Source organism: Momordica charantia (assembly GCF_013281855.1).
Source record: "Momordica charantia cultivar OHB3-1 chromosome 2 unlocalized genomic scaffold, Mcharantia_2.0 BLBB01000002.1, whole genome shotgun sequence".
Taxonomy (NCBI): Eukaryota; Viridiplantae; Streptophyta; class Magnoliopsida; order Cucurbitales; family Cucurbitaceae; genus Momordica; species Momordica charantia.
In genome coordinates this window covers 16,124,029-16,136,029 of record NW_028275160.1, presented here as the reverse complement: position 1 = coordinate 16,136,029, position 12,001 = coordinate 16,124,029, and the positions used below count along the sequence as shown (strand labels likewise).

Sequence of the window (12,001 nt, the reverse complement as noted above, 5' to 3'; positions counted from 1 at the left end):
CCGGCGGTGACCTCCATTGTTCGGAGCGGCTCAAGCGACGACGAACCCACGAGCAATCTGGCGATTCTTCAAGGTGAGAGGCAACCTCCAATGATTCTGAACGTTGTAGTTCAAACTCCGATGATCATACACCAACCAACCAGATTTGCGAGCTGGAGCTCCTAAGACCTCAGATTTGTACTGATCGACTTCTTTTGGCACTCATCCAGTGATAACTCAAGCTTTTCGGTAAGGGTCAGTAGGTAACAACCATCTTAAATCTCTTTTTTAGTTTGATTAGAGTATTATGAAGTGAATTATGGCCCTCTTAATCGTCTCTAGTACTTTGAATTTAAATTAAAATTGTATTATTCTCTGTGATGGTGATGTGTTCTGAAATCTTGTTGTGAAGGATCTAAAAACATCTATGGTAGTAGTGTTTACATAATTCTAAAGAGTTGGGGGTGTTGGAGAATTAAAGTTTTCGTTGTAGTTTATGCAATGTGTTCTTTGGTGTTTGGAAATCATAATTGAACTCCAAAATTGGTTCGTGCTATTGAAAAATGGATGCAATTCAATCGCGAACCTGTAAGCTGAAAAGGCCCGTTGGTTGGCTTAGAAAAGTTTAATTGCTACCGCTTAGCTTGATTTTTTCACTTTCCTAACTTGTTTCAACTTTCAAATTTTTTTCTTTGAATTTGAGATGTATTAATCTTTTTCTATTGTATTTACTTACAAGCAAACTAGTGGAGTCGGAGAGTCTTTATTTGGGACATGAGCAGTGGTTGTCAAATCTACTTAAGGTGCAGAAACCTCGATCCATGTTCAATGCAGCATCATTAGCATATATTGGTAATTGCATCTACGAGGTACGTTTCGGGCTCTTAAACTTTTTGGAATTGATATCCTTTTGGAATGTAATGTTTGTATTTGATGCCTGAGTTTGGAAGCATTATATTGAAATAGATAGCAACTTCCATGTCTAGAATTATGTAAATATATGAAATGTGAAGTTTGGTTGTCCTCATTGGCTTACCCAAGACATCTTATCGATCTATTTATATCTTTGCTCATTGGAGTGGTAAAGTAACAAATTTTTTGTCTTGAAACAGGGTTCAATTGAAAATATTTCGCTCTTTTCAATTATAAGAGTCATGTCCTTTTTCTTATTGGCTCTTATGGCTATCTTTATGGAAGGTGTCAAGTTTACTCCTGCATGCCTTCAATCAGCTGTGAGTAATTCATGAACCGAAGTTCTGTAGAAATTTCCTTTAGTTTCATATCTTGCTCTTCAATGGTAGTTTCTATCATTATTACATGGATTGAATGTAAAACAAGTATATACTAGTTCTCCTCTTGCTGCCCTTTTCATCCATGCATAGCAACATGTAAGATTTCAAATTTCATGGGTTCTTTCTATTATTTGCAAAGCTCACGAGTCCTGAGTTGTTTGCATTCCAATTTTTAAGTTTCTTTTGTGCCTGCTAAAGGGCTTTCATTGACATGAACATAACTTTTGGGACCGTCCAAATTGTTGTCATTGGTATATTATTTGTGCTTACTTATCTTTAACATACAAATTTTGTAGTTAAATAGTTCCTTGGGAGTCTTGCAGTTATTGGTATGTGTAGTTAATGGTTTTTCTACTTTAAGCTATTAAAGATGGGTAATTTGGTGATAGGAACTCTAAATCCTGTTTTTATTAGAACTCAAGGATACATTAGTATTCTATTCAATAAGGTCGTAACTCTAAATCTTGTTTTTAATGATTTGGCTATATAAAATGTATTTGTTTGTCTCATTAACGTTCTTAATAAGGTCGTAACCCCATATATGGATCGATTTGGCTGCTATGGAAGGATGATTTTCCAGCTGCTTTGGAGGTAATATTGAGGGAGGTTTTGACATTCCAAGTTGTACTTTAAACATTCCATTTGATGTTAAATATGCAGCTAATTGTGTGATGCAGATTTTTCCTCAGTAAGTATGCATTGATCAACTATCATTTGTAGCAGTTGTTGGCTTTTATCTCTGTCATCAATTCTTTCATTTTTATACTTGAGCTTATATATTTTGTTTTATTGAATAATTCATGTCTCCGTGAAAATTTTGTGCGCATCTCAGATAATCTCTTCAATCTGATCATCATCTCTAATGCACTGTTATTTGAAATTCATTTCCTTGCATCTGTTATTCCCTGATGATTTGATTGATTGGTTTTTTTCCTCATTTCCACTACTAGATGTTCACGCAATTAAGATATTTTTATTTACAACATTCAACGTAAGGTATTTCTATATTGTGGTTGTTCTAGATTAGACATTTATTTGTTGATAGGTATCAGAGTAACATAATGTTTATTTTGATTCTTATCATAACAATTTTTTGGTTTCTTCCTTTGACTTATCGGATATGATAGTCTTTTTTTCTTATGTTAATTATAATTGACATTCTTTTTAACTCAATGATGAACATGTGGTTTCTGTAGCAATTTGGGTCATGTTTTCAAGTATGCTTCATGGAGTTTCTGCTCGACATTTCTTTTATGCTATTCTGTATTATGTAGTTGAATTTGTTCTTTTAATCTTCTTGTTCTGTTGAACAATTTTTTTGAGATTACACCATTTTCAATTTTACTAGTGGTAATACATTCTTTCTTGGATTTCTTATGTTATGTTTATGTTTTGCTTTATGAAAAATGAACTTATGAACTTCAGTTTGTCTTCTTCTTTTTTGAACAAATTAGTGTAGCTTACAATTGAAAATGTGGCAAGCCAAACATTCTACTCAACAATCTCGCAGTACTACAATTTGGAAACCTGTAAAGGTAAATTTGCATAACTCATATCAATGTCGCAGTAAATCCTTTGTATAACTCATAATTATGTTATTTTTCAAATTTTCTATATGTAGTGTCCTCGACAATCAGGTTCTATCGAGTGTGGGTACTATTTGCAAAAGTATATATCAGAAATAGTGCGGAACCCTGGTACTCCTATAACTGAACTTGTACGTATTATCATATACCTTTATGTGTTTATATATGATTTGCCCTTATATTAGTATTATCTTTTTTTTTTTGTACTTTAATACAAAAAGTGTCTATCAACAAGAAGAAATCGACGAAGTTCGAATAGAATGGGCATCTTTTGTTGGGCGATTTGTGTAGTACCTATGGATTCATTAGTTTTGTTTATTTGATGTAAGTATTTGGTTCAGACTACTTTCTGTCGAGTACTTGGTAGATTAGAAATGCTTTGTCTTGTTTATAATATGTAGAAGTTTGAATGGTGTATATATGGTATTGCATAACAGATTAGTTTTGGATTATTATAGAAGTATTTGACTGATGCTGAATGTGTTGGATTGTTTTGTTTATACTATATAGAAGTCCGTATTCTTATTATGAATTTAGTTTTGTTGGAAAGACGGGCGGTCCCATTTGCTCTTGTGTGGAAGGGTGTTAATATAGAAGTGTTTGTTTTGTTTATAACCATGCTAGTTTTGAGTTATTCTAAAAGTGGAGAGGTTATGTTGAAATTTGTACTTTTTGATTATTTGTGTTTTGAGTCTAAGGTTAGTTCTTGAGTTAAGTTTTAGAAGATCATGATGTTGAAATTAGTTTTACTTGCATATTAGTTTTTGAGTTTCAATAATATTGAGAATTATTTTGTGAGAATAAGTTGGAAGGAGATATATTGGTTGGTTACTTTTGAGTTATATTCTAAAGTGGAGAGGTCATGATGAAATTTGTACTTACTCTTGATTGTTTGTGTTTTTGTTAAGCTTTTATAGAATAGGTTGGAATTGAGAGATATATTGTTGGCTAGTTTTGAGTTATTCTAAAAGTAGAGAGGTTATGTAGAAATTTGTACTTTTAATTATTTGTGTTTTGAGTCTAAGGTTAGTTTTTGAGTTAAGTTTTAGAATTGATATTGTTTTATAATGGATGAATGTGTTAAAAGTTTTAGTTGCATATTGAGATATTATCATAGGTGTGAAGGAAATATATATAGTTGGTTAGCCACGTCTGGGCAACCAACTATTTTTTTAATTTATTTATTCACAAAATAATGACGGTCAATATTTGTCACGAAATATAGTCATTCCATGACGCACATATCGATGTAGATATAATGACGTACAAACAATGTCACACAAAAGATGTCGTACAAACAATGGCGTACAAACAATGTCGCACATAGAATGACGGTCACAAAACAAGGACAGTCATAAAGATGTCGGTTGTCACCCGTCATGGTTATCCTTTCATGACAGGCACGTCCGTCATGGAAAACGCTATACATGACGGACACTGTCCGACCTTAAAAGGGTCGTTTCATGACGGCCATGTCCGGATGGAAAGAGAATATACATGACGGGCAATGCCCGACCTTAAAACTGTCCGACATGAAAGGGAAACAAGAACACTCGTATAGATGTCGGTTAGTGACCGACATGGTTAATGTTTAATGTCGGACAATGCCCGTCATGAAATAGCAGATTTGTTGTAGTGAGTGGTTCGATCAACGTGATCTACATCCACTGTGACGATCCATTCATTCCACTCATATCACCAAAAGTAACAACAAAAATACATGGAGTCTTCAAGGAACAAAGAGCAGAAAATTTCAGCACCAAAATCCCCTAAAACAAAACACCACTCTCACTCACCATTAATGGAGTTGATACAAAGGAGAGAAGAAGTATCCAAGGGAATTTTGGGAGAGAAAACTCACTCAAATCTCTCTAGTTTGGCTCACACACTTGAAGGAAGAAGAAGAAGCTCCCTCTCTTTGCTTTCTGTACGGCCTCAAACCACCCAAAAAAAAGAACCAAACAATTTTTCACCAATTAGTGGGTGCCCCAGACACGTGTCTTGATCCCACATGTTTGTATTTACTCCCAGTCGGTGAAGATAAATTTTCAGCACAGTTAAATTTGGGCCCATAGCTAATACATGGCCCAACATGTTCATTAGAGCTTTCGTCACGGGAACATTGATCCAAATTTCTGTAACGACACTCGCTATTATTGTTCATTATCATAAATGATGGTCACTCTCCCAGACCTGTTGGTTCTCACACGTCCATTTATTTTATTTTATTTTATTTTATTTTTTCTTTTAAAAAGGTAATACGCCTGTTTAATTTTGCACCCCTCATCCTCCACGTTCAAGCCTTGAAACCATGGTATGGTAACCTTTCCCATTTCTTTATTTTTAAAAAAATCGACATTTTATTTTTTATTAAATAATTTATATTTTTGCAATAAAAATGCATATCTATTAAATAAAAATACCAAATAATAATAAATATGTAATATTATAGTGTTTATTTTATTTTCCCAGTCTCATATTTTTATATGAATATTGTTATGAGTAGCTTCGGAATAGGACACGTGTTCGTCCCTTCACGGATGCAGTCCCATTGGGAACCAATTCTCAGTAGGGATGTCGCCGAACAGAAGGTGTGTCTGCTCACGACGAGACGAACATCCCAAACGATTACGCCCTGTACGTATCCACAGCTGGCGGTGCGTGCTGTCAGTACGATGGACGCATCCAATGGTCCTGGACGACATGCTCAATGGACGCAGCGGGGCTATTCTGCACTGTCAGGGACGCACACCTCTCTGCCCTATCGTACCGCGCGCAACGTCACTACTACTTCCAACTGTCATCCTTCTTGGTCGACCCTTCGGGACTATAAAAGGAAGGGTGATCCTCCACACCAAGTAAGTGAAAAACCTGTCACTGAACCCTCTGGCGTCTCATTCCTATTTTTACTTTGATTACTAACTTGAGCGTCGAAGTATATTAGGCGGGACATCGCACCAGCGTCGAGTTCTTTGGTTTCAGGTTCGGTGGATCCATCTCTGAACTTCTCGTCTTGAGACCGTGTGGCCCTTAACCAAAATTCGTCGTCAACTGAAAATAATTTTTTTTATTAAAAAGGCCCTGACTTAATATTTCAAGTTTTATTATAGGGATAATTTAATCCTATTTTATTTCGAACAAGTTAATATTAAATTATGTATAAATACGATCATAATTTTTAGTATTTATTATATAAATTCGTTTACTATTTATACTAAACAAATTAATATCAAATTATGTATAGATAACGTCATAATGATTATTATAGTTTAGTTTTCAATATTACTCAATAGAAATGTTTAGATTAAATGCATCTAAAACTACATTTGAGAAAATATCAATTTTTACTCTTAAATTGGATAAGTTGTATCAATTTTCATCCCAAACTTTTAATTTCAACAAATTATCCTAAACTTACAACAAATTGATCTCTAAACTTAGAGAAGTGGCAATTGTTACCCTTCACTCAATTTGCACTAGTTCAACTATTAATCAAGAAAAAAAAAACTCATAATTTAATAAAAGTCAAGCTTTTCCAAATTTAAAGTGCAATTTGATGAAATTGAAAATTCATGATAAAAATTCAGTGTCTAAGTCTAGTGTTAAAATTGATTTTTTTTCATTATATTTACATGAATTTGTCACTCTCACACAAAAGCTTGGATCTACCACCATTGTGGTATTGTTTAACATAGCACACTGGTATTGTAACAATGACTCCCATTTTGTCTGGTCCTTCACTTGCTCGGGTGAGACTCAACTCTCCGACTCAGCACCTCAACACCAGCGGGATGGCAACGGAACGGGGCGGGGCTGGGGTCATCCTCATCACCGTCCCATTTGGGATTTTTTCTCATCCCTGTCCCCGTCCCCGAAATTTTGGAGGCAGGGACAGATCAGGATTCCTCATTAAAATATATCTTCTTATAATTTTTTATTTTATTTTTTAAATTTTTAATTAATTTTTTATTACTAGTGTAAGAAGTGGATAAGAAGGGAAGAAAAATGGTTAATTGGGTTATTAGGGTAGTGTTTTGTTTTATAATTTAAAAAGTATTTATCAATTTTATATATATTAATAATATAAAAAAATAGGAAAAAAAATATTAAACGGGACGGAGACGGGGTGGGGAATCCTCCCCCGTCCCCGTCTCGGACCCCGGTTAGGATCCGCGGTTTGACACCGTCCCCGGTCAAATCTAGGATTCCCGACCCGATCGGGTCGGGTCCGACGGGTTTTTTTTTTTTTTTGTCTATCTCTAACACTAGCCCAAACCAAGTCCACCCTTGACCACGAGTCTTCTGTAGCCAACCCAACTTTAAAATATCGATACGTCGATGAAGATTTTATTCCATTACGTTTAATTGAAATTATCCAATATATAGTATTGTTTATGGTCATTTTCAAGTAAAAAATAATACTTAAAAGAATGAGGATCCGTGCTAATGGCTAAAAGTAGGAACTTTATTTTTTTTGACCTCGTATTGAATTAGGATTTGATTTTTATTGTCTTTGTTGATGTCAAGTCTTTAACAATAATTGATGAAATTAAATAATTTCGACCAAGCTGAATGATCCTAGAGAAATCAGTGTCATTTCAACCTCAAAAGGTCTTTTTAGTAATTAATTTCATGATTTATTAAATTATGTATTTCAATTCAATGTATACTTGAGAAATTGAAAAATATTTTTCCTCTTATTTCTTATTGGATGTCTCTTAATCTATCAAAACACTAAAAAAGTTACTATTTCTGTCATTTAGTATTAATATAAAAAAAAAACAAAATAATCTTGAATAATTTATTTTTAAAAATTAATTTTCTAGTAATGCTTTTAATATTTTATTCAATACTTTTGGAACAATAAAGAAATAGTTAGCAGATGCATTTATATTCTAAGTAAAAAGAAAGAAAAGGGGGAAAAAGAAATATTATCACACACCGTTTGTTTTTTACCTGAACTCTTAAATGTTCTATTTATAAATTTGGCATGAAAAATTATAATTTGGAACTAAAAAATATATTAATTATGTTCGAGAGATATCTTTTGTTAATTTATTTGGTAGATTAAATATCTATTTAATAGATATTTGAAGGGAATTTCGAAATTGATGTAGATTTTTGTTAAAACCATTACGTAGAATTTGATTTCAATTAAAATTATTAACGAAAAACTAATAACATCGACCAAAATATTTCGTACAAAATTTAGAAACTAAAATGAATTACTGAAAAATTCAGAATCATAATAAAAAATCTAAGAGCTTAAAAATCAAAACAAATTAAGTATAAAAATTAATTATCAAAACAGTATTTAAAACCCCCAAAGGAGATTGAATATTTCTAACTGCATTCAATTTTTTTTAAAACAGTATTTACCCGTACTTTCAATTTTTAAATACAATTTTTTCTAGTCCAAGATGTTAAGGTTAGAGAATTCGAACTCACAACCTTTTGATCGGATATAAATACCTTAACCCATTGAGCTATTCTCAGGTTTATCATTTTAACATAAATTTATAACTACATTTCAACAAATAAATATAAGTACCATTATTGCTAAATTTATGATCAAAAGAAATGAGATAAAAATTAAATGACCAAAATAGTCACTTTATAAACCATCATGGGTGGCTCATTGGTCCAACACGACTAAAGTTAATTAAGAGGGATGGGTTCAAACTCAAGGATAGCCACCTACCTTAGGAATTAGTAATTTCTATGTGTTTCCCGACATCAAATATTATAGAGTCAGGCAGTTGCTCCATAAGATTATTCGAAATGTGCATAAGCATCGAGAAAAAAAACATCACTTTATAAAAGTATATAGACCAAAATAGTATTTAAAAGAATAATATTTCATCATTGAATTATTACTCACTTTCCAAACAAGCTCTGAATAGCAGGAAGTCAATGTCAACAAACAATTAATTCCATTTCTAATAAGTGAATAATTATATTTCCCATGCACGAGTGAAGGGAATGTCAAAGTTGATCACTTTTTGTGCTCCCTTTAGCTCCCCACGAGTGCTATGATTGATTATTCCCACTTCTGTTCTAAGTTTTCTAATCAATAAAAGAAGAGAGAGAGAGAAATGGAAGTATATAGTAAGATGAATGAAGCTTTTGCATTATGAATAAGAGGCTACTACAGCAATTTTTTTACCAGCAAAATAATTTCTGGTTCTTTTTTTTTTCTCTTTTATTGATACAGAGACAACAAACAAACAACATACAGAAACCAAACATTTTCAACTTTTGCACACAATAAACAATTCAAAGTCCTACCCCCACCCATCATTATTCTCTCTCTCTAACCTACAAGTATCATCACCTATTCAAGAAATAAAGAAAGATATACATAATATATGTATATAGACAGATTCCAATTCCAATTCCCATTAAGTTGTATCAAAATCAAGAGCTGAAGGATCTGACCTTTTGTGAGATGATATGAGACTTCACTGGTTGTCTGTTCTCAGCTAGCTACTGCCATTTGATTGCTGTTGTTGTTGGCTACAATCTGGTAGTCTTCGTCCTCGTTTTCTTCTTCGTCTTCTTCGCGTTCGTCTTCTTGATTCTGATCGGCGTTCTCAGGTTCGCCATCGTCCGTTGCTGACTCAGGTTGCTGGTGGCATTCCTCTTGGCCGCCCATCATGTGCATCAACAGCTCCTCGGGTTTTAGTTCATAATTGGGATTGGCTGAGTTGTTGTTGGTGGTGTTTGCGACTTTCTTGGATTTCTCTTTGTACAAAGCGTCGAGCTGCTGGAAGTACGGGCAGGTCTTCGAGTCCTCAGGTCGTTTTTTGTTGCTTTCCTTAACTCTTTTGAAGTATTTGTTGATGTTCTCCCATTTTTCCTTGCACCTCTTTGCATTTCTGTCATACCCAAGTTTCTTCATGGCTAGTGATATTTCCTCCCAGAGAGGACCTTTAGGCCCATTCTCTTGGTACTTCATCTGTAGATTAGTCCTGAGCTGAATCAGAGCATCGATCTCTTCTTTCGGCCATCGAGACGAACTAATCTGATTCGAATTTCCATTGTTGCTGTTTTCTTGATTGCTGGTGTTTCTGTCAACATTACCATCATCTTGCTTGTCCATAAAATGCTCCATTAAAATCGAGCTCTCCGGAAACTGCACTGCGCCCACCTGTTCAGAGAACATCTTCAAGAATGAAAGAACGGCTGCGTCTTTTGCAGCAGCAATTGATCTTTCGTGATTTAAACGCTCTCGCTCTTTCTTGATTCGAGCTAATTCTTGCATCTTCCATTCTTCTTCTCTAGCTAACCTCTCTTGTTCACATTTCTCCAATGCCTCCACAAACTTCTTTTGCAATTTCTCCTGCTTCTCAATCACCTCATTCATCAATCTCTCAAAGAACTCCACAAACTTCCTCTTCTTCTTCATCGTCCCACCCGACTCTTTGCTCGAGCAAGACGTCGCGGAAGTCGATATCGAGGTCGTCGTCGTATCAACAAAATTCGAACCCGGATTTACAACCGAACATGGAATTGCATTGTGAACAATATTGTTTGGGATAATCCTTGGCATTTCTTCCATTGAGTCAGCTTGAGAGGGCAGCAATGGATGATTATCTAGAGCCTCTAATTGCTCAAAATACCTATAATTTTTCCCATTCGCTTTTCCTGATCGGCTATCTTTAGTCCTTTTGTGATACTTGTAAATGTTCTCAAACTTCTCTTTGCATTTTTTAGCACTTCGATTATACCCAAGCTCAGCCAAATTCCTAACAAACAAAAAAATTCAGTTCCAAAACTCCATAGCTTCGATTCAAAAAATTCAATCGAGAAACAAGAAACTCGAAATTGGAAGAGCATAGAATATCATAAGTAATCGACAAGAACTAGGCTACAAGCGGATAATAAATCAGGAACCAGATAATTTTCCGGAAAATTGATCAATAGAAGTGAAAATCCGATTACAGCAGAAACCAATCGAATAGAGAATGATCAATTTTCAGTTCACGAACTCACAAACCACGATTCTCCCAAATTTTCTCGGTAAACAAACAGAAAATATCACAGAAAGAGAGAAATCAATCTTCGATTTGAACTGACCTGGAAACTTCTTCCCATAGAGGAGCTTTAAGGCTTGCATCTCTAAACGCAGTGTCCATACTCGACCTTACCTTCAGCAACGCCATAGTCTCCTCCCGCGGCCACCGGTTACCGGCCCAGCTCCGGTCAGCCTCCTCCGCAAGTCCGACGGAGCCCCCCGCAGCGTCCTCCTCGGCGGCGGCGGCAGAGTTCTCCGGCGAAGCCGAATTTTCCAGCATCAGTTACAGGAAATTTACAGCTTCCGAAAAAAGATTAATAATGGATAAACAGGAACCAACAAAGTATGTAATCCGTGGGGGTTGAAAAGAAAAGAAAAGTGATGTAAATAAAAAATTCTAGGGTTCTGTGAAGATGTCGGTAAAGGGTAAATTCGAGGAGGAGGATTTTAAGAGGTGGGATTCCATAGCTCACTCGTAGCTTCAAGCTTCGTGTCCGCCATTAATTTTCCTTCCTTTCCTTCCATTTCATTGGCTCCACTCAATAACCCAAGCTAAAATTTTAACTTTATAAACGACAAGTGGTGAATTAGGGTTTTTTTTTTTTTTTTTATATATTTTGAGTAAAATTATACAAAATAAAATATGTTCAATTAATTTCAAATTTCACTTAAAACTTTTTTTATTACCGACAAACGTAGAGTATGGAGATTTGTAGCTCGATAAAATTGAAGAGATTAAAACAAAATAGATATTAATGTAAAAATAATTTAAAACGATAACAGAAATTTTACAAAATAATATAAATTTAATGTAGTTTTAAAATTTTCACCATTGTTCCTTTTTTTCTAAGTATAAGTGCTATTTTTTGTAAAATTTTAGATTTTCTGTTATATTTTTATTTTTATTTTATGCAATATATATAAATATAAATACTTTTTAAAAAAGATTGTCATTCTGATTTTTCTTTTTTTATACCATTGTCCCTCTTTTTTTTTAATATGAAACTGAAGAAACGATTTTGAATATATATATATATATATATATATATATATATATATTTATTTATTTATTTATTTATTTATTTAGAAGATTTCTCTTAAATGTGATGCCTTTATGGAATAAAAAT

The 12,001-nt window shown here is 34.0% G+C and overlaps 1 protein-coding gene across 2 annotated transcripts; it reads right to left on the bottom strand.

The window, feature by feature from the left end:
• Nucleotides 1–8,653: 8,653 nt before the first annotated feature.
• On the bottom strand, nt 8,654–11,422 carry LOC111025607 (trihelix transcription factor DF1). Of its 2 annotated transcripts, XM_022303496.2 has the most exons (3): nt 10,937–11,422; nt 9,296–10,605; nt 8,654–8,923 (listed from the first exon to the last, which is right to left on the bottom strand). In XM_022303496.2, exons 1-2 carry the CDS (start codon nt 11,152–11,154, stop codon nt 9,336–9,338), a joined length of 1,488 nt encoding a protein of 495 aa, XP_022159188.1. In that variant the 5' UTR covers nt 11,155–11,422; the 3' UTR covers nt 8,654–8,923; nt 9,296–9,335. The 2 variants fall into 2 exon arrangements, with proteins under 2 accessions (XP_022159188.1, XP_022159187.1); XM_022303495.2 differs by lacking the exon at nt 8,654–8,923 and having other exon boundaries at nt 8,967–10,605.
• Nucleotides 11,423–12,001: the final 579 nt, after the last annotated feature.